Source organism: Papaver somniferum, chromosome 5 (assembly GCF_003573695.1).
Source record: "Papaver somniferum cultivar HN1 chromosome 5, ASM357369v1, whole genome shotgun sequence".
NCBI classification, from domain to species: domain Eukaryota; kingdom Viridiplantae; phylum Streptophyta; class Magnoliopsida; order Ranunculales; family Papaveraceae; genus Papaver; species Papaver somniferum.
In genome coordinates, this window is record NC_039362.1 from 193,983,912 (window position 1) to 194,007,250 (window position 23,339).

The following is a 23,339-nucleotide window of genomic DNA, read 5'->3' on the forward strand; positions in this document are numbered from 1 at the left end:
ATAAAAGGGGAACGAATTGATGCGAAAAACAAAGCAAACAAACATGTATATGCAGCGGGAAACGAGCAAATCCACAAAAGTGATAAAGACCATCGGAGCGAACAATGGAAGCAGGCGTCTATAATGTAATATGATAACGAAATTAGGTGTAGATGTCACAGATTTTCATGAAGGAATTACAAGACAGATCCACAAGCGTAATTATGAAGGAAGGAAGATCTCAATTGTCGAGAAGATGTCGCCCCTGCACGAATGGCAAAAATAGAAGATCATATTCAAAGCGGACGATATACCACAAAGAAGCTGGTGGCGAACAGATCCATTGGTAGTAACTATACGTGCGCGAAAGGTGGAGAAGGATAAAGATGCGAAAGACTCGGAGGAATGGGCGGTTGAAAGAAATTTGATAGATACCGGGAGCTCAGCCGACATCTTGTTTTATCGCACATTCAAGGACATGGGATATAACGACACGGACTTAATGCCGTATACATACAACATCCATGGTTTCAACAAAGCAGTAACAAAGCCAAAAGGGAGGTAACTATAAATATGCCACTAGGATAAATAGAAATGCAGGTAACATTGTGTGTAGTGGATGTGGAGTCACCGTACAACATGCTCTTGGGAAGACCATGGTTGCATGGTATAAAAGGCGTGGCATCAACCTTACATCAATGCATACGGTTCCCAATGCTGAGCAGAATAGGAGAAATTGGAGGCGACATAAAAAGAGCAAAAGCGTGTAACCAATTAGATGTTAAGAACTATGAAGGAAAAGCAAAAAAGCGAAAAGATAGATGGAGAAAGGCAAAGCAGTTAAAGAAAGAAAGAAGAACTCAGGGTATACATGGTGCGAGCGAAAGAAGGCAGAGGAATACCAAGCGAAATCCCAGATGAAGGAGGTGCACCAGTAAAGGAGATCAAAGAGCCATCCCCGTTAGGAGAACCAAAGGCGAACTTTATTGCAGCAGAAACAACTAAAGAATTAAACATAGGAACTGAAGAAGAGTCGAAGATGATAAGAATAGGAACCGGAATGGGGGCAGAATAGGAAGAAAAAACAGTTAACCTTCTGAGAAAATATAACGATGTCTTCGCATGGGACATGGATGAAATGCCAGGTATATATTCTAATGTCGCATGTCATAGGTTAGATATCAAGAAGGACGTGCGACCATTCAAGCAGAGAATAAGGAAAATAACAACCACTTATCACCCGCAAATAGAAGCTGAGTTGCAGAAGATGCTAGATTCATGAATAATCCGAGTAGCAAAGTATCCAGAGTGGATAGCGAACATGGTGGTAATGCCGAATAAGAACAATGGGATAAGAATTTACATCGATTTCAGCGACTTGAACAAAGCGTGTCCAAAAGACAGTTTTCCATTACCAGATATACCACAGATGGTAGAGGTTGCATCAAGGAATAGCATATTATCACTAATGGACGGGTATAAAGGCTACAATCAAATCCCATTGGCAGAAGAGGACCAGGAACACACGGTTTTCTTCGCACCAAGAGGATTATAATGTTACACCATAATGCCTTTTGGTTTAAAAAATGCAGGTGTTACATATCAGAGGATGGTGGAAAAGATATTCGCGAAGTGGATCCACAAAACTTTAGAAGTGTACGTGGATTATATGCTAGTAAAGAGCAAAAAGGCGGAAGATCATGTAGACCACTTGGAAGAAATATTCGAGCAGATGCGGCAATACAAAATGAAGATAAATCCTGTGAAATGTATCTTTGGAGTGTCATCAGGGAAATTCCTAGGATATATCATATCAAAGGAAGGAATACAGGTAGATCCGGAGAAGGTGCAAGCAGTTCGCGACATGCCAACACCAGCAACATTGAAGGATGTGCAGAAGTTGAACGGACTATTAGCTTCATTGGGACGATTTATCTTGGGCTCTTCAGATAAATGCAAGCAATTCTTCAACATTCTTAAGAAGGGAGCCAAATTCGAGTGGACAGATGAATGCGAAAGGGCACTACAAAGCATAAAGGATTACTTAATAAATGTATCTATTTTGCAGAAAGCTGATCCAGGGGAGAATTATCATTATACTTAGCTTCGACGCCGCATGCATTAAGTGTCGTACTACTTCGCTTAGATGGAGGAGTTGAAAAACCAATTTATTACATAAGCAAAACATACAATGCAACAGAGAAAAATTATGCGAAGATTGAAAGACTCATCCTGGCACTAGCTTCGCACGTATTTTCAGGCTCATAAGATCAGAGTACTCATAAAAATACCAATTGAATCTGTAATGAAAAATTCAAAAAGATCCGGAAGAATAGAAAGGTGGAATGCACAAGTGGGGCAATTTGAAGTCAAGTATGAGATATTATCCTCACCAAAATCACAAGCCATTGCGGATTTCTTAGCAGAGTTCCCATTGGAGGAAGACGAGAGTGTACAAGAGAGTGACATTCAAAAAGGTGGGAGATACTAGTCGATGTATCTGTAAAAGGAGAAGGCCATGGTATAGGGATAGTGATTATCTCTCCATTAGGAGCAAGAATGTGACTACCTTCCATCTGGGAAAGGAAATATTGAGATAAGGCGAGACCACTATTTTTCATACTCTTCAAATGTTTATCAAAGTCATCACCTATCAAGCCTTCAAGACAGGAGCGAATTTTCTTCTCATCTTGAGAAAGAGAGGCATTTTTCTTCTTTAAGATGTCATGCGAGCTTCCCAATCGAGTGTGTTGTTAGCGAAGCTTATTCATTTCTACGGTCATCTTTATCTTGCTATTTACAATCTTCTCATTTTCCAAAGACACTTTCTTCATATCTCTATCATATTGGTTCCTTAGAGCACGAAGAGAATCCTCTTGCTCAGTACAGGTTCGCCGAAGAGCAAGGTATTGCTGAGTAAAATTCGCCTTCTCACTCAAGAAGGATTGTTTTTCATCTATAAGGGTGCGATTTTCCTATGATAGAGTTTGATTCCTTAAGTCAGCACTACACAACAAACCAGAAAGATTGGATACTTGGGAATTAAGGAAGTCACTCTGGGTACTAAGGCCATGATTCTCACTTTTTAAATTATCAATTTGATCAAGCAAATACGAGTGATTATTAATCAATTGATTTAACTGATGCTGCAATTCTTTATTCTTCGCACAAGCATCCTCAGCAGAATGCTGATACTCAAATCTTTCCATGACTCGGCTTTGGCTTAAATCTTTATATTCGCGCGAGCAAAGGCAAAGAAGAGAAAATACATGCGAAGAGATACATGTAATAAAACTTAAAGGAGGAGAGAAATGTTGTAAAATCACAAAGCAACTGAGAAGTAGTAGGGCATACCTCTGAGCTCTTGATTTTTGTTGCGAAGCCTCTCAACTAGGATATTCCCGGCATGTACATCAACTTTAAATTTGGCGTTATGGTGATTAAGTTCTTGAATGATGGAACTAGATTCAGAAAAACCCTCAGCTTGAATAAAGCGGCGCCGAGACTCCAGGCAGTCAAAAGAAACATTAACTGTTGGGTCCAGCTGAGCGAAAATCTCGCCCTAGTTAATTTATCTAGAGAAGAATCGCTCAATATCTTGACGAGAGACTCGCACAGGCGAAGTTGAGAGGGATCGTTGGAAGCTGAACGCGCGATCGAGCTGGACAATATCAAGGAGAGGTCATGTGCCTGAACAAGCAACATCAGAGGCACATACCTCAGAAGTGGTAATTTTCGCCTGAGATGAAAGCATATGTACGAAGATGAGAAGTAGTTAATAATGTACTCATGGAAGGAATAGCTGTGGCAATTCTTGAAGGAGGGGAGATAGAATACTCCATAGATGTGGGAATAGTCGAAGAGGCAGAGATGGGCATATCTTGCAAAGATGCAATGACTTCCTCAGTAGAAAAGTGATAGCCTGAGTGGATGCACCCAGTTCCTGGGAAGTGGAAGTCATTCTTGAAAAGGAAGAGAGATTCAGAGAAGCTAAAAGGATAAGGTTCTTACAAGGGTTCTGAACGAAATCATTCGAATGATTAGAGGATAACGAAGATGCGAAAGTCTTCGCTTGACAAGAAGTAATAGATGGTGAAGTTGTGGTAGTATTATCTTGATCAGAAGCGGCTGTATTCACCTGAGTGACAGGGGCAGTTCCCCCAGAAGACACCTGTTGTGTGGAACTAGTCTTCTTTTTGAAGGTAGGGACATGTGAGTATTAATTGAAGGAGGTTGCTTGCTTCTTTTACCTGCGAATAACAATGCAGATAAGAAACAGAGGCAACAATATTGTTTGAAAGGAATAAGGTGTTTCTTACTACCTTGTTATGCGAATGCTTCCTCTTGAGAGATTTGTCATCTTTAGACCTTGAAGAAGAATTAGGATTCGGAACGGTGAAACGAGATCCGGAGGAAGGATCTTTGCTGTAACAACACCAGTATGGGAATTATCAGAGCAATAATAGCAACAGAGCAATAACAGCAGCAGAACAACAGTGGCGGTGCATGAACAACGGCAACAGAGCAACATTGACAGTGCAAAAAACATGAATCAAAGAAAAATTATACACTACAGAAAAGATAAAACGAACCTTGTGAAGAATCCATAGAAGGCCAACGCTAGCAGGAAGGATGAAGATGAAGATTCAGAGAAGGAAAAAATGAAAAGGTTTGGTGAGGAAGAAAAAAGTGAATTCCTCTCTCCAACAAGATTAAATAGGAAAGAAGATGACCGGTTGGACCAGGTGGAAGAAGAGACGTGTCAGTAAAAAGTGTAAATATGAGAACGTGTGAGTGGTTACACTGAAAATCCGGAAACTTGTCGGTTGAAGAGAATACGAAAAGTTGTTAGGGTGCGGTAAATGCTATGCAAGGGCGCGGTCAGGTGACTAAGAAGAATTTATCTCATCGCTCTTTCTAGAATAAAGATCGCTAAGAGAAGAGGCAAAATGTAAGGGTAAAATACCGCACACATAGTTATCACGCCAAGCGGTAGCATTATAAGGAGGCGAATTCACTCGCACATAGCATATTTCGGGTAACAGAGCTGATGACATCATAAAATCACGAGGGAAGTGTGGGAACTGTGCGAAGTTAAAGAGCACGTGCGAGAAGACCCAACATAAGCGTGCGAGAACGTCGCACGTCAGATCCAAAAATAGGGGCTTTATTAGCTTCCTCCACTATGTAAAACTCCTACATATAGGACCAACCACCACTGTATTGAGAGAGGGATCTTTTTGGAGAGTTGAAATAGAACTTTAGCAGAGAGAAAGTTATTTGCTCCCCAAGTTAAGGTTTTATCTTCTTTCTTTGTATTGATTATTTGAATTCTAAACTTAATGTAGGATCCCAATATCGCACAAGTATTTGTAAGTGTGCCAGATTCATAAAAGGTTGTGCGATAATGTCGCACGGAGAATAGGAAATAAAAGGAAATATGAAATAAAAGGAAATATGAGCTGTCATCCACTAGGTAGCATCCTATATAAAGAGAAAGGTAGGAGAGAGAAAATTAACTTGTATTATTATCTTCTGATTCTTCCCAAAAAACCAGAGAGAGAGAGCTCCAAATACTCATTAATGGAGTCTCAATGTAATTCATATGTAATTCAATGATCATAGTGAAACCTAACCCCGTGGATGTAGATCAAATTGATCGAACCACGTAAATCTTGTGTCTTATTTTCTATTTTCATTATCTTTATCTTTATTTTCATATCAAATAAGTTTAGATCTAGAAATCATAGTCATGATAATGCAAGGGGTGTGTTATAGGATTTTCTGCAACTACATAATGGCGCTAGAAACAGGGACGAGTAAAGGATTTATCCTTCCTGTAACTTGTTGATTCAAGAAATTTTCATGAAGATTAGCTATTGTTCATATTTTTCTAGATCTACAAAATTTAGGTTCAAAAATGGAAATTTTATAGAAGAAATCACACTTTCAGGGAGTAAACATCATCAACAATTCAAATTCATGAAAAAAGTGAGAGAAAAAAATTAGTTGTTGTGGTGAAATTTAAGGAGAAAATGGAAGTTTCAGTGGAATATTTTCATGTTCAGGAGAAAAAGGCAAATGTGAAAGAAATTAAGGAAGGACGAAGAAAAGATAAGAGGTAGATGCTGCAATTTCTATCACAAACAGAAATTCGCACAGATGGTTTGAGCTGGAGCGAGTAAGTGATAGGTCACGGGTTTCGCAGAGACACATATTTTTCATTTTCTTCTCATTTGCATGGGAGAATAAAATAATAAGAGAAAAACATTGTGCGTTTATTTCGCAAAGAGATTCTTGAACAGTTGGTCAAGAGAACAATATGTACGTTCGTAGTCGCAAGTTCGAACTTCCCTGCGAGCATAGTTTTCTTCTTTTTTACAGATAGCGAAAAAATGAATAATTTCGCAATATTGTTTCATTAGTTTGCAAACAAGAGGTAGCACAGTTGGTCAAGCTTCGCTAGAGTGACTTGTAAGACTCGAGTTCGAATCCCTCATCAAGCTTAATTTTTCGCACATTTTTGAAATCCTAAAGGAGAAGAAATGGAATAAAGTACATCATTGTGTGTTTCTTTCGCAAGCAACAAGTAGCGCAGATGGTCAGAGAAGGAGTATGCAAACTAGAGGACATGGGTTCGATTCTCCCTGCGACCAAATAATTTTTGCTTCGAAATATTCATTTAGCAGAGTTGATGTTTGATTACTTCGCACAGTCTTTGATTATTTCGCAGGAGAGGGTTAGCACAGTTGGTCAAGAGGCATGAATGCAAGCACCAGGTCGCGGGATCAATTCTTGCTTCCCGCATGTTTATTTTATTATGCGAAATTTATACAGAGTTGCCTCTTACACAGTTGGAATTTGATTACTTTGCAAGAACTTTGATTATTTCGCAAAAGAGGCTTAGCAAAGTTGGTGTGGTGCGAGAAAATCCAAGAAGCAGATCAAGGGTTCAAATCTCATTTCTCACACTTTTTTTTGCTGCGCAAAATTCATACATTTCAAGGCATTTATTCACTTCTATGATAACAACAACGACTCACATGAAAGATAAGTACCAGTTCCTTGAACATTTTAGTTTATACTAAGAACGAATAAAAAGATTTTTGATTTGATTTAAAAAAGCGATTCAATCGCACGATAACAAAAATTTCAAGATTTTAAAAATTACTAAGATTTCAAGATTTAAAAAAAAAATCCATTTATGTATATTTCTAGAATATTTCTTTTACAGAAAATAAAAGATTTTTGATTTGATTTACAAAAATTTCAAAAATTTCAAGATTTCAAAGATTATAAAGATTATTAAGATTTCAAGATTACAAAGATTTCAAAATTACAAAGATTGCGAGATTTCAAAATTACAGAAAACTGAGAAAATTTAATTTTACATATTTCTCTAGAATATTTCTTTTGCAGAGAATAAAAAGATTTTTGAGTTGATTTACAAAACGCGATAGAATCGCAGAATTACAAAGATTTCACAACTACAAAGATTTCAGAGTTACCATGTATTAGATAATTATGAGAATGAAAGAATGAATGAAAGAGATGACAGAAATGAAAGAATGGATGAAAGAGATGACAGAAATGAAAAGATGAATGAGAGAATAAAGAAACGCGAACATTTTGCAGAAACAAAGAGACGCGAAAATTTCGCAGAAACGCGAATAAGATTTCGCAGATAGGGGCGAACCTTTATGGTGTACACCCTAGTTCGCGAATAAAATTTCGCAAGAGGAAAATGTAAGACCTAAAGTACGTCATATAAGGGGGTACCTGTTGCATGGCTCAGGTAAAGGTTACACCGCCCCCGGAACCCGAGTCATGGAGATTTGGGGTCAATAAAGCCCATCCGGGAGAGGCACCTTGGATTCTCAGCTTAAGCATATGACTTAGGTTGGGAGACTAAGGTAATAAGGACTCTCCCAAGGAGTGCAGAATCTGATCAAGGCGCCGAGGTACAAGGTTGAGTCAAGAGTGTCAGGGGCGTTCGAAGCGTCCTTTCCTTTCTTGACAAGTCTTGGCTTATACTGCACTCGGCCCGAAGAAAACCCCACTTATGGTGCAGTCTCGTAACCATAAGCCCTATAGGTAAAAGGGATAAGAGGCTGCGAAAACAACTGGTTGTTGTTAAGACCGGATGGGAGGAGCTAACCTTGTATGGTAGAAGTACGCCTCCTTGAAGGGGAAACCAGGGGGGAGATAAGGGCGGCACCCTCCATTAGGGAGATGATAAGTGTCTTAAGACGCAAATGTCATGAGGCTTTTTACTCGCAAGGGTATTAAGGCTTGTCATATTTGTGCGACAATCCTGAAGAGGCAATAATACTAAAGAGAAAGATAAGACGAGATCAATGGGTCATTACATGAAAGTGTGAATACGTCCTGCGATTTCGTCGCAAGACGGAAATGTCATGGGGCTTTATTTTCGCAAGAATATTTAGGCCTGTCATATCGTCGCAACATTCCTGAAGAGGAAATAATACAAAAGAAAAAGTTAAGGCAAGATCAATGGATTTTTGCATGAAAGTGCAAAAACGTCCTGCGATTTTGTCGCAATGACAAGAGGTGGAAAAATAAGACCTTCAACTAGGAAGGCAAAATAAGACCACATAAGAAGATGAGTAAGCAAATAAGCTTGCGAGAATGATTATATGTAAGCAAACAAGCTTGCGAATATGTACATGGAAATGAAACTGAGGCAGTGGAAATGCCGCAGACTTGATACTATGATCATACTGTTATGAGATACTAATAGTGCAGGAAAAAGGAAAGATGAAACACAAGTAAGAACTTGTGAGGAACAATAACTAGACGAAGAGGAATGCATACACTAAAGAAAAAGCCAGAGAAATGAAGAATGGAAGCAATTTAAAGCTACATCAATTTTAGACGACAAAATGAGCTAAGTAACACAAACATTAACTATACATTGGAATAGATAAGCATTCTCATCATACAAACATCATACTCGCATCATAAAAGCATTGCACAAGCATTTCATGGCATAAACATCGCTTACGCATTTCATAACATAATCATCAAATAAGCATTAGATTCGCAGAGTTATTCAAAATTTTGTGGAATTATTCAGAATTTCGCAGAATTATTTAGAATTTCGTAGAATTATTCAGAATTTCGCAGAATTGTTCAGAATTTCACAGAATTGTTCAAAATTTCGCAGAGTTATTCAGAATTTCGCAGAATTATTCAGAATTTCGCAGAATTATTCAGAATTTCGCAGAATTGTTCAGAATTTCGCAGGATTATTCAGAATTTCGCAAAATGATTCAGAATTTCGCAGAATGATTCAAAATTTTGTCAAATGTGTCAGAATTTTGTAGAATATGATTATTCCGAACGATATGATTATTTCGCTAAATTATTTCACACAGTTATAAGCAACTTGAAGAGATTATACTATCGCATGAGCACAAAACATGAGACAGTGGCAAGATGAGAATGAAGAAACAATTCGCACATTCAACATTTTCTCAAAGATTCTACCCTCATTGATAAAGAACAGAGGAAACTATGGATTACCAAGAAAACATTTTATGTTCTTTATCTTCTCGGCAAGAATCACCAAAAATGGAGTAATAATTTCGCATGAATAGAGGCAATACTTATTATTCTCATTCAAGGACGGATACTTCTTACATTTCGATAATTGAATATTTCTTATACTTCATCAAGGATACTTCATGCTTCTTATACTTCTTCAAGGATACTTCATACTTCGGTACTTCAAAAGATGATACTTCTTATTTACTTCGCAACATTCCGGAACTTCAGAAAAGAATAGAGGCAAGTACGTACTTTTCAAATCCAGTATTCTTTCGCTCGTTCCTTCATCAACAAAGATCAAAGACTACTCCAACAACACGTATCTCGCTCCAACAACTACAACAACGGATTTTTTTCCTGAAGATCGCTCTTCAAGAAATATTCAAGAAAAAACAGGCAAGATGTAGGATCCAAATATCGCACAAGTATTTGTAAGTGTGCGAGATTCATAAAAGGCTGTGCGATAATGTCGCACGGAGAATAGGAAATAGGAAATAAAAGGAAATAGGAAATAAAAGGAAATATGAAATAAAAGGAAATATGAGCTATCATCCACTAGTTAGCATCCTATATAAAGAGAAAGGTAGGAGAGAGAAAAGTAACTTGTATTATTATCTTCTGATTCTTCACCAAAAACCAAAGAGAGAGAGATAGCTCCAAATACTCATTAATGGAGTCTCAATGTAATTCATATGTAATTAAATGATCATAGTGAAACCTAACCCCGTGGATGTAGATCAAATTGATCGAACCACGTAAATCTTGTGTCTTATTTTCTATTTTCATTATCTTTATCTTTATTTTCATATCAAATAAGTTTAGATCTAGAAATCATAATCATGATAATGCAAGGGGTGTGTTGTAGGATTTCCTGCAACTACACTTAATAAAATTCTTATAAGTGTTCTTCATCATGGTTTCATAGTTTAGTTTATAAATTATTCAAGGGGTGCAGTTGTGGGATTTCCTACAACTACAAAAACTTTATATTAGAATGTAGTTGGCGGGAGTACAAATATCGGTCACTTGATTGAAAATTGTTCCCTCCTTTTCATTCGACATGAATTACTGTTACCCCTCTTTTTTACCAAACAAAAATTACTGGTCCTCACCCTCCTGTAATTTTTGCTAAACTTTTTCTTTCTTTCTTTTTGTCTTTTTGAGAATTTGATGGAAAACCTGTAAAGGTAATTTCACGAAGTAACCAATCATCAGTGACAATTGTTCAAGAGACCTTTTTGTATAGCCCATAAATGAAAATTAACTAGAGTTTTTTCTGCATAATGTTGTTTTCTTATTTTGAAGCATTTTGTCATATGTAAATGTACCACTAACCGGATTGAACAATGGCTGATGAATTTTGGAATGCGTTCATGGAAATGTAGTCAACAATGAAAAAGAAGACACCATCATGCCAATAAAGTCCTCTACATTAATTTCAGTTGGGTGGATAAAAAAAGACTCATTACCTGAGTATTTGGGTATACATCAACGTCCGATAATCTTATCAGAGTATAAAAGATGTTCACAAAGTTTTGCAATAAATATACTATCATCATTTATAGTGACTCATATTTGCATTGATATGACTCATATTTGCATTGATTTCCCATTTTAGAAGAAAATTTTGTACTGTCTCCAAATGTAAGAAAACACGGTGTACAAAATATTGTTCATACTGATAAAATGTTGGGTGCAATAATCAAAAACAAGGAAAAATCAAATAAGCAAAAGTTATTGATAGTTAACTCTTCTATAATGGAAGTAATCGATATGATGAAATGGACGAGCTCTCCTGATCTCGGCAATAATTATTGTCTACAATGCTAGTGGCGCACTTTAGGTCTCTTGAGAACGAATTGTAGTGCCAACACTAGAATAAGTAATGTTTCTTATCATACCTAAATTAAAATTCATACCGTAAGAATAATGATCATACCCATGCTTCCATCCATTGTGTCCCTTCAGCACCATCTAGCTCACAGACAGCGATACTGCCATCAATCAAAAGTTGTTTCAGAGCACAATCGTCCAGCAACCAAATTTGATAAGGAGACGACAACATATAACTGATGTACAAGCATATACACCTCGTATAGAAAGCACACAAAAAAGGTGTACTTTTATGTGCACCCGTATAACAGGTGTACAAGAAAATACACCGGTTAAGTAGCTATCATACAACAACTAAGAAAATACACAGTAGGCGTGTACACAAAACCAACTAAGAATTGCAGAGTTGGCAAGTTAAAACATGATAAAAACTAGCTATAGTTACATCTTAGTATTCTAATAATGTCGACACTGCAACTTTGATATCAACTACAATCGGCATGTGTATAATTATGTACACATTAAGATACCCTTACAACTGTCACTTCTGAGTAGTTGATCATCCAATCACTCTTTTTCTTCTTCTTTTAGCTCTTGAGAAATTTTAGCAAGTCTTGATTTAAATTTCTTTTCACCAATTTTTGACTTCGATTGGGCATCTGATTTTTTTCTTGGAGGCATGGTTTTGATTCGGGTAGGTTAATCGACGAAGAAATTTTTGATTTAACGATCAATCGTCGATGAAGAACGATGAAGAAGACGAAGATTTTTTTTTCCCGAAACCTAACCCTAACTAACAATGCCGGAACTGATAGAGAAATGGGGGATATTTGATTTGGTTTTGATTTTATGGTTTAGTTGAAAGGGTGTAACAGTCTTTTCATAATGTTTTTTAATTAATCTAAGGATGTTTTAGTAATTTCGGCCCAAAAAACACCCCTTAACAGACATCTTTGGTTGGGGGAAGTAATTCATATCCCTCAATTGCGCGTTCAAAAGAAGAGGCAACCTGTTCAATTCATGTATTAGTACGTCGTTGGAGCTTAGATTGTTAGGCTTCCAACTAGTTTCATGTAATAATCGTTATCCAATAATATAATAATATTTGAAACTATTTAAAAAAAAAATTAATAATAATAATAAAAAAAGTGAAAATAAATAAATAATAATAAAATTTAAAAGCCTTCGAGGCCTCTTATTATTAATAAATAATAATAATAATAATAATGAAAAAGATTAGATTACTTAGTAATTATTAAGAATATGTGCTACTAGTAGCTCTTTTGCAAGGTAATCAATTACAAGGTGTCTCCGGACTTTAGACGCAAAGCTCAAAGAGGAAGTGAAAGGTCCAGAAATGTTGAAAATAATTGAAGCATAGTTAAAAAGATTGAAGAGCCTTTACACAGACGATGCAATCGATGTGATGACGTAGCACAACTTGTTTCCATTATAGCTGGAATAACACAAGTACTGCTTCGTCATGATCTCTATCATGAGGATGTGTACTAGTGCAAAATTAAAATATTTAGAAATAATTCGGGTTAACTTACGATGTCTTCTGGGGTAATTTGAAAATGAGGAATCCAACAAATATTTGAGATTCGTGTCAATATGCAAAATTGGTATGCATGTATTTAGCATTCAGTTGCACGCAAACCACTGCCAAAGAGAGGCAAATGTGGACACCTCAATTTTATATAAGCTCGGACATTGAGGAGCCATTTCACCTATTGCAAATCAATAACCAGCCCGTCTAGCTCAGTTGGTAGAGCGCAAGGCTCTTAACCTTGTGGTCGTGGGTTCGAGCCCCACGGTGGGCGTTTTTTTTTTTTTCTCGTTTTCCATTTATTTGTTTGGTGGCCAATAATGATGCACCGGGGTGACGGGGTCTGTAGCTGCTTCATTTGGAAGGCAGGCAAGTGCTGCTTTATTTTATTTTATTTTGGTAACAAAAATTTCCTTTTTATTCTACAAACTCAGTTTCCTAGTTCTAATTCTACACAGTAACACAACTATTTAGTGTTCATTTGAGAATATCAGATTGTTCCTTTCACAACTCGGCTTTCTCAGTTTACGTTGTCTTAAGACTCAATCTTGCACACCAAGTGTTTGTAGGAAAGTTCCAATGAAACTTTAAGAAAAGGCTTTTGATCCCATACTATGCCAACTCGACGTGCGTTAAATCATCTCTTTGGTGTAAATTATCTCAAAATTAGGCGATTGGGTATTGTCAAGTACTATCATGAAGAAGGACCAAATGAAGAGGAGTGTCTCACACCTGAATTTGCTTTTCAGAAGTTGAACAAGATGGCTCAGGGGTTAGGAAATGTGGATTTGGTTGATGGAAAACTAGTCAGTATTGGAGAAGATTCAGTTTTGAAGGATGAACAGATCGAGCAGCGGATAAAAACCTTCAAGTCCGTCGGTAGGTTGTACCTTGGGACTCCCTCGGTTCAAAAATCACTGAAGAAGAGAGCAACCACAAGCTCATTCGCTGCTACGGAGTCCATTCCAGAATTGTGCTTTGGTCGATCAGATGAAAGGGAACACTTGACGTTGAAGACACTTACCAGCGTCTGCAGCTACCTGAATGTCTCTTCCCAACAGAGGAAGTCAGTGCGGCTAGCTATTTGCTCACAAGTCAATCAGCATAGAATATGGACAGGTGCTCTTAAAAAGATATTGTCAGGCTTAAAAGCTGAGATTGAGTCCATGAATTATCAACAGCGTCAATCCTTGTCCGTGAAAGAAATTACGGTGAGTGAACAGATCATTTCTAGATGCTTCCAGTTCTTATCTGAAACGTGCACTACTTTTAACCCTGACTCCACCTCATGGATGCGCGTGGCGCCTTCACCAAAATACAATTCTTGGCCTTCTCACCGATGGGAAGATTTGCTTGACATGTTCAATGATCTCATCAAGTGCTCAAAAAATGAGATGGGTGTATTGCCTCATATGGTGAAGCTGGAAATAATGAAAGAAGGGTTGTACCAGATCAAGGATGTGTTGGTGGATAGAGATATCGGATACAGAGAAGCTCGGCTTCAGGAAAGCTTAATGCAGAAAAAATTGCTGAAGACCTTAGGCCACTCATCGCAATGCTTGTTCACACTTTTGCTGTATTATCTCTATGGGAATGTTAGAGACCTTGAAATAGAAGTCCGTGGAGGTGTTTATAAGAGGAAAGATAAGAAGAATGTGTTTTTTTTGTGTATTGGGAAGATTTTGACATCTGATAATGAGATGACGATAGGAATTGGTGTGAAGCAATTAGACAAGGCTCTTGGGTTATTCAAATTTGTTTGGGAAGCTGCAGAAATGAAAGGTGTTTTGGAGTTGCAAGGGCATTTGTGGTGCGTAGGAGCTGAAGACAGAATCCTTACTTACAGAAGTAATACATTCTTTCTGCATGCAATTAAGCTTTAAACGAGAAACCGAGAGAAATCTTAGTAAAAGTGTAAGGTAACAACCACGTCGAACAAAATTTGTAGGTAACCAGACTAGCTAAGCTCTTGTCATTAATATCCTCCTTATGTTGGCATGTTGGCGTCCTCATGTTTAAGCTAAAATGCATTTTCGTGTTCTTGACGCATTGTCGGGGCCATCTGGTCCCTTTTGGTTTCTTTTTCCCACCTTGTTCTCTATGGAATGTGAAATAATAATAAAGTTTTTTTTTTCCAAGAGCCTGTATGAATCGGTTTTCTCAACATTTTAAAAAACCCTAAAGAAAACAACATTCTCCGTGTAAGGCCTATTCCTATGCATATGGCAAACATCAAGTTTTGCCATATATGCACCCATTATGAGTATGCCAAACCGCCAAACTCATATGCCTATATGTCAGGAATAACATACAAGCATACACGACAGAGTTTCCATCGAGCGATAGAGATTCTATCGCTTTGCTGAGCGATAGACATTTTATCGCTGGCGATATTCTCTATTTCTCCAGCGATATCCTCTTTATCCCGGAGTAATTATATATATATATATATAAATTCTCATTTTCTCTTACATTTTCATTATTCTAATATATTTTTATATTTAAAGGGTCCCACTGATTATATTATAATACTAAAACTTTTATAAATATCCAACCACACAAATATATTTTTTATTCATTAAGATTCCACCCAACACGATTAAATATATGTTTTTAATTAAATTTGACATATCTATCACAGTGGGAAAACTCATTTGCCATGTCACCTTGTATGCCAAAAAAATGTTGTTCGGCATACCCATGGGAACAGGCCTAAGAACAAAACAGCTGCTCAACAGAAGTTCCCGCAGGTCGGTGATTTTAACGTGCGTGTACTATGGGTTGCTCGAGATCTAGGTATCGTGCAAGTCGTACATCCATTAATGGTTTAGAAAATTAAACAAGAAAATATGTCGGATTAGTCAAACTAAACATCAATTAAAGCTATTGCGGAAAACCGAACACATTGATAGGATTTAGAAAACAGGTCCAGTTAACATAATACATTTATAGCATAGGAAACTTCTAAACCATGCATCGATATCGCAAACCACCACCACCACCGCCTCTTAAACCACGTGAGACGTTTAATGCTAGCTAGCTACCAATCAGCTGTGTTAACGCCGAGAATCCTGCCGTTAAAACTATTACAAATCACTTGCACTTCCATTGGCTATTTATTGCTTCATATCATCTTCTACATTTTACATTATACAGAAACTAGCTAGCTAGGATAGAGTAAGGAAACCAAAAAAATGGCTTTGTCTAAGGTTATTGTTTCATTGATGCTTTTGATTTCACTTGGTATTGCTATTAGTAGTGAAGCCGTAGTTGTTGACGGATATCCTGCTCCAAAAAAACCACCAGTTGTTGTTGCCCCTGCATCCGCCCCAAAAACACCACCAGTTGCTGTTGCCCCTGCATCCGCTCCCATTTACTACTACACACCATCTCCGATTGCTGTTCCACCAACTTCTTCTGCATCTCCACCTGTTTATCTTCCAATAAGAAGGTTTGTTGCGGTTCAAGGTGTTGTTTTCGCCAAGCCGTGCGCAGATTTCGGCCACGATACACTTATGCACTCTGTACCACTCCCAGGTAAGTTCGTTTTATTCGTCATTACAGCTCGATGGAAACTAATCTTGTGAATTGTGATGTTAAAACTGACAAAATCTTCATTTATTTCTCATGTTTTGTTTTATATATATGTTGTTGTAGGTGCTATGGTAAAGATGGTATGTCACGGCAAGCCTCAGGATAACGCACTAATGCTAACAGCAGTGACCGACGAGAATGGTTATTTCTTCATCCCACCAACGAAGAAGGTGAGCGAATATGGTGCTCAGAAGAGGTGCAGAGTCTTCTTACATTCACCACCAGCGACCTCCAAGTTCCAACACTCAACACACATGAATGGCGGTCTAAGTGGTGCCTACTTGAGGAGAACCAAGCCAGAAAAACCTCTTCCATTTGTTCTTTACACTGTTGGTCCCTTTGCTTATGAACCACTTCCATCAGTATGCCACCAGAAAGCGTAAAAGTCATGATCTAGATGGATCTCTGATTAAGCCAATACATGATGGTCAGTAAGCCAATACATGATGATCAGTATATGACGTTCCCTTTTGCTTTTCTTTTTTGAAAGCAGTATATCAGCCTATCTAGATTTGTAAGAGTAGTTTGATTTGAATATTAGGATTTTTATTTGCTAGAATTTTTTAATTAGCTACTGGTTTCAAAGCTTAATGATGGATGTAGCGGCAAGAAAATGTATACTCTCTAGGATGAGTTGCTGCGTAATGGGCTTATATCATGCATCTAATAATAAAGTTACAATTTTCTTGCTTATTTTTCTATTCCCGCTTGGCATCACAAAATCTAATGCTGCTTAGATATAGCATCACTCTCGTCAAGATATTCAAAACTTCAAGTTTAGATTGGTATGGTCCAAAAGTAGTACTTAACTCGGGAAAATCTTTTGGCTTTCCAAATGTATGGTGGCGGGGTCATTTAACGATGCTTTCATGATGTAAATCACTTAATTCCACAATCAAAACATATTTATCCAATACGTCCATTTTTAGTGCACCTTGTCTTTCAAAGTGATTCCATTCCCTCTGACTAAACATACCATTAGATTCTAGTGAGCTCAAAACACTAATCACATGTACATGGGTAAACACCGTCATGCTTATAAGAAAAACAACCCCAATCAAAATCGTACCACGGAAGATAAATTGGACAAGGAAGATAGAGAGTTATTGTTGGGTATGCAACTAGACTACTTGTTTGTACCATGAGTAAAATTGTCACATAGTGGGTCAGAATGTTGCCTGGGCCACTGTTCAGCTGTCATCCAAGCCCGCTAACCAGTCAACCGAGGCAGCCGACCAGCCTGCCCAGTATTACATAAATTCAATGACCGGTCAATGGTAAAAGTCAACGCCCGGTCAATGGTCAAAATCGACCGTCGGTCAACTGTCAAAGCTAGGTTGCAAGTCGCACCTCTAGCAAATTATCCGTCATGTTGCCAGCAATGTTGTTAACCAATTTCCAGCCAAGTACTCTGTCGCACTGCCATCCAGTTTCTAGCCATGCTGCCAGTTGTGCTGCCAACCAGTTTCCAGCCATGTTGCCAGATGCGCTGTCAGCCAGCCTCCATCCATACTGTCAGTCCATTATGCCTGTCAACCATCAATCTAGTTTTCCAGTATGCAGAATTAATACATGAGGCAGTTTCATGCAGTTTCATGCAAAATCAATACAAGGAGGCATGCAGGGCAAGTCAATAGGCATGCAGGGAAGTTTCGTGCAGAATTAATGCAAGGGAGTTTATGGCCAGGAGAATTAGCGGAGTAGGGAAGTTTCATGCAGAATTAATGCAAGGGAAGTAAATACCATTTATGTTCAGGATTGTATAAATAGAGGGAATGTAATTCTGAAAGGGAGAAAAAAGGGAGAGAGAGGTAGCTAATACAGAAAAAGATACACTGTAATTCAAATATTAATGAAATATCACTCCCCAAGGGGATTCGTCCGTGGACATAGGAAAACCATGCCGAACCACGTTAAATCCGTGTGTCTGTCATTCCTGATTAATTCCTGTTATTAGCCCTATTTTCATCAACAACACCAAAATCATCGTGTTTAGTGCCTGAAAATATTTCTGGGTGCAAACGTTGGCGTCAGCTAAGGGGAACTACGAGAAAAGGAATCGTGTTTTCCCACTGAGAAAGTTGTGCAAAAGGCTTCAAAATCGTGTTATTGAGAAAGCATTTTGGATGCCGTCAAAAACCACTACTGCAGTCCAGTTGATCGTAACTGCTACAGTCCGGTTTGGATCGCAATCGCTGCAGTGCAGCTGATCACAGCTACTGCAATCCAGTTAATCACAGTTATTGCAGTCAAGTTGATCACAACTGCTGCAGTCTAGCTTCGCAGTTTGAGGTTCGTTAGAATTGTTGGCTGGATGTTCGATCCGCAGCATGTTCTTGTTCGAAGTTCGAAGAATTTGCTTCCCAGAAAAACATCAAAAAAGGCTCCGGAAAAGGCCACAAAGTATAGCGAAAACGGTGGCGGAAAAGTCTATGAGAAACGGTAACAGTGTTCAAAACCGTTGCTTAAACTCCCTAAGAAAATTATAAGAAACACTAACAGTCCTCAAAAAAGTGTTGCAGAAAGTTAAGGCACAGATCGTTACAAGAAAGAGAGATGGAAAAGACAACAGTTCTGGAAAACTGTCACAAAAAGTTCAAAAGGAAAACCACTAATCTTGGCAAAGCGTCGCGGAAAGTTTCAAAAAAAAAAGAGAGCCGGCGACCGAGTCCGGCGACGTAACTCTTTCACCACATAAGGTGTCGTTCACCCTCGTCATATTTCTGTTGACCCACATCACAAAATGTTTACCCACTTCAATGGGTTTAGTTCACCCTCGTTAAGATTCTATCGACCCACTTCTAAAACTGTTCACCCACGTCAAGGGCTGATGTTACATGCCACGTCAGCGACAACGACCAACCACTGGCCGCCTCGTCAACGATGAAACGCCACGCTAGCAGAGGGAGTGCCACGTCAGCATGTCACACCAGCACTTGGAGTGCTATGTCAGCAAAGGGTGCCACGTCAGCACGCCATGTCAGCATAGGGGATGCCACGTCAGCGAAAAGTGCAGGTAAACACGCCACGTTAGTACTTGGAGTGCTACGTCAGCAAAATGGGTGCCACATCAGCACGCTATGTCCGCATAAGGGATGCCACGTCAGCAGAAAGTGCCATGTCGATGTCCGGTCATCATTGGCACGTCAGCGAAGTGGTCCAGTCAGCAATGCCATGCTTGCTACATTGTGGTTAAATCACAAACATTTTTCTTCTCTAATTTCTAAAAGCAAAATGATATAATGTACTATTTCTTTCGTGAAGTAAAATAAAATAAAATTACGCACTATTATTTGCTTCGGAAAATGGGTCATTTGTCCAAATATTTTTAAATTACGGTTCAAATGGACGAGTAAAAAATAGTTTGGGTGAAATGGCCAAAAAGGAAAATAGTAAAGATGAAACTGGCTTAAATTTAAAAAATAGCAAGGATGAAACTGGATACATCCTGTGAAAATTAAAATAAGAAAAAATATTTGAAAATTGACACGATGAAAAATGGTTACATCCTGCCTATTTTTACATTTTTTTCCGTTTAAACAGGATCAAAATCTAACTGTCCATTTCACCCAGAAATTGTTGATTTTGATCTTTTTAACCAATTTTGTATATTTGCTTGTGCTCCATTTTCTGATTAACCCCTTACACTAGCTTTACACCGGTACACAAGAATGTTATCACTCGCAAGCATGGACTCTTTAATACCTTACACCTTCCCCATCGATCTTAACAATAAAATGGTCTGAAAGCAATACATATAGAAAATGGTCTGACAAAGTACAACTCATTTTTTTTTTCTTCCACATCATATTCTCATAGAAAGTGTCATTTTTCCTTGTATTTTAAGATACTTGATAGTATCCAGACAGTCAACTTTCCATCTGAAAACTCAAACTAGAAGCAATAAGTTGCAGCTCAGCCAAAAAGTGCATGTCCCCTTCTTGGCCTTACACTATGAGAAATGAAACTCACTTTTGGCACCATGGATCCTGTAGTGGGGCGGTCAATTGGGATTCTAAGAGCGTTCACAGCGGTACGATCATAACCAAAGATCAAAGACCAAAACAAACGATCAAATTTAAGCTTAGTCTGGTGTGTGACGTTACGGGTGAAAGACTAAATTTGATCGAGCGTACACTATATATTCGCCTGGTGTGGGGCGTGGGATATACGTCCGCCTGGTTGGGGAGATTCTTAAAAAAAAAGAAAAAAAAAAGAAAGAAGTGGGGCGGAGGTATAAAGCCCGCCCCACAAAAAAAATTTTGGAAAACAAAGAATGGGGCGGGGGTATAATGCCCGCCCCATACAAAATTAAAAATAAAATAAAAAATGGGGCGTAGACTTTACGTACGCCCCATGTGGAGCGTAGACTTTATGTACGCCTGGTGTGGTGCGGGGACTTTACGTACGCCTGGTGTGGGACGTAGATTATATAACCGCCTGGTGGTGGGGCGTGAACTATACGACCGCTCGACTATATCTGGGTTTGGTCTTGATCGCCGACCAAATTTGGTCTGGATTTTACTCTTTGATCAAATTTTGATCGATGGTCCGTCCCACTACGCCAGCCCACTCGACTAGAAATTTGCTCCTAGTCGTCCACTGCAGTTGCTCTAAAGTCTCTTTTTTTCATCACAGATCCCCCGGCTGAAAGATATACATTAAACAACAATAAAACTAGTAAGAAAAGGGGATACAATGCTAAGTTGGCAACGTCAAAGTTTGTGCACTGCAGTACCTAACCCAATATTAAGGGTGTACCATTAACAGTTTGTCGGTATGGAAACAGAATTTTGATCAAATGAAGGAATACACGTTATTTCTATGGAAAGATAACTATTTTCATGGAATTAATTCCTATCAAGCACATCCTTAGTCTAGTGTTAACTCCGCGGTCAAACTTACTTTACTCGAGAGGGTAATAAAATTTGTATGGAATAATAAATCGAAGGTTTGACAGGAATTTTTGGTACATTTTTAGTAAGTTCAAAGTATTTTTATTTCTTCAGAAGCAGAAGTCATTAAAAGTCAATTTTCTTATTTTTAAAGGTTATTTTGAAATTTTACACCCAAAATTAACTTTTTTCTTCTAACTTTGAAAAGTCCGAAAATAAAATTATTTTTGAACGTGCATCCAAAAACGCGATCAGAAAATATTTTTAAGATGAAAATATGAGCTTTGATTGGTCTTGAGATTTATTATTATTATTTATTTATTTTTCTTTGTAATTTGTCTCTTAGAGGCTAGAACAAGAACTATCAGACGGATGCAGCTCATTTCGCAAAAACCGGTTCGCATAAGTTTGCAAAATAGGTTCCACTAAAATTTAAACCTAGAGACCTCTGCCTCTCATCATGGTACCACCACAAGTGTCTCTGACCTATTCTTATTCTCGACAAAAGTAGAATAAAATTTTGGATTATTTGTTTGTGTCACTTTTAATATTGGATAATTGAGGTATGTGTATGGCTATGATTTAATTTTATTTTATTTTATACCACGCAAAAGAAAATAAGATGAAGATGACTGTCAATCAATCCTTATCAACTTCGGCCTTGGACTAAGATTATTGTCTTACCAATTTGTATCAAGAAATGAACCACCAAACCAGTAGAAGATGAGTAATGGACTTGGTAACTAAAAAAACAAAAGCAAGGAAGATCAAAGGTAGTTGTAGTGCTTTTGTTTGTGTATCAACTTTCAACTTCCAAAAGAGGTTGCAGGTTGGGTTGGGCAGACTTGAGTGCTCACTTGTCAAATTTTAGCAGCAAATACATGGAGTGACTCAAAGGGTAATTGGGATAGCTATGAAGAAGGTGTTTGTTTCCTTTTCATTGTCTTGGCATCATCTCCCAAATTATGTAGGTCTGATTATTCTTTTTCTCACGTTAAAAATAAAATAACTTTTATTAAAAATAAGATAAAAACGAATATGGCCTGTTTGGATAACGATTAAGAAATTTTTGAAGAAAAAAAATTTATAAATAGTTTAGGCAAATAATTTCAGACCTTGTGAAACAAATTATTTGTTCTTTTGACTTATACGATTGATCTATGCTTTTGTACCCTCTAATATTTTGTCAACTAATTATTTTATTTTATTTTTTGATTCTAACTCTGGAATTAGTTTTTGCTTCTAAGATTAAAAAGGATTTTTGAATTAATTTTTGCTTCCCGGAACTAAAAATACCTTTGTTTCTAGTATCAAAATACCACTACACTATTCAAATATCCAAGTCTTTCAGAAAAAACAACAACTCCAAAATCTTTATTTTTTTCCAGAGCTATTTGATTTTAAATATTTTTTTGTCTGCAGTGTCTGTTATTCTTGACCGGATGAATTAAATCCAATAAATTAGATCAACTACAACCAACTGAGTCGAAAATAGCAACTTCAAAATCTTCATTTTTGTATGAGCTATTTGACTTTGAATGTTATATGTAGTGTTTGTTATTCTTGACGGGATGTCAGGATGAATTAAATCCAAAATCTTTGTTTTTCTCTGAGCTATTTGATTTTGAATTTTTTTATCTACAATGTCTGTTATTCTTGACGGCATCGATTAAATCCAATAAATTACGATCAATTACAATCAAATGAGCCGAAAATAGAAGAAAAAAAATGCTTCAAAAATGAAAAATGAGTCGAAAATAGAAAACTAGCCAATTTTATGATATCTTCTATTTTTTTCGGGACCATATATACACGTGACAGTAAAGTCCCTTGGTCTAGCTAGCTTTATCCACCACCAATATCTATCCACCTATATATATTGCCAAACCCCATTAAATAAACCTTGCGTTTTTAGGGGC

At 37.6% G+C, this 23,339-nt stretch overlaps 2 protein-coding genes and 1 non-coding gene across 3 annotated transcripts; all 3 read left to right on the forward strand.

Moving 5' to 3' along the window:
• Positions 1-13,132: 13,132 nt before the first annotated feature.
• Positions 13,133-13,205, forward strand: TRNAK-CUU. Its single transcript has one exon. It is a non-coding gene; the product is annotated as a tRNA-Lys (tRNA).
• Positions 13,206-13,545: 340 nt separating this feature from the next.
• LOC113280460 lies at positions 13,546-14,814 on the forward strand. Its single transcript, XM_026529079.1, has one exon. The coding sequence runs from the start codon at positions 13,546-13,548 to the stop codon at positions 14,812-14,814; it is 1,269 nt and encodes a 422-aa protein (XP_026384864.1).
• A 1,244-nt stretch (positions 14,815-16,058) lies between these two features.
• Positions 16,059-17,084, forward strand: LOC113278407 (non-classical arabinogalactan protein 30-like). The gene is made up of 2 exons (XM_026527258.1): positions 16,059-16,468; positions 16,589-17,084. The coding sequence occupies exons 1-2, from the start codon at positions 16,126-16,128 to the stop codon at positions 16,906-16,908; spliced, it is 663 nt and encodes a 220-aa protein (XP_026383043.1). The 5' UTR covers positions 16,059-16,125; the 3' UTR covers positions 16,909-17,084.
• Positions 17,085-23,339: the final 6,255 nt, after the last annotated feature.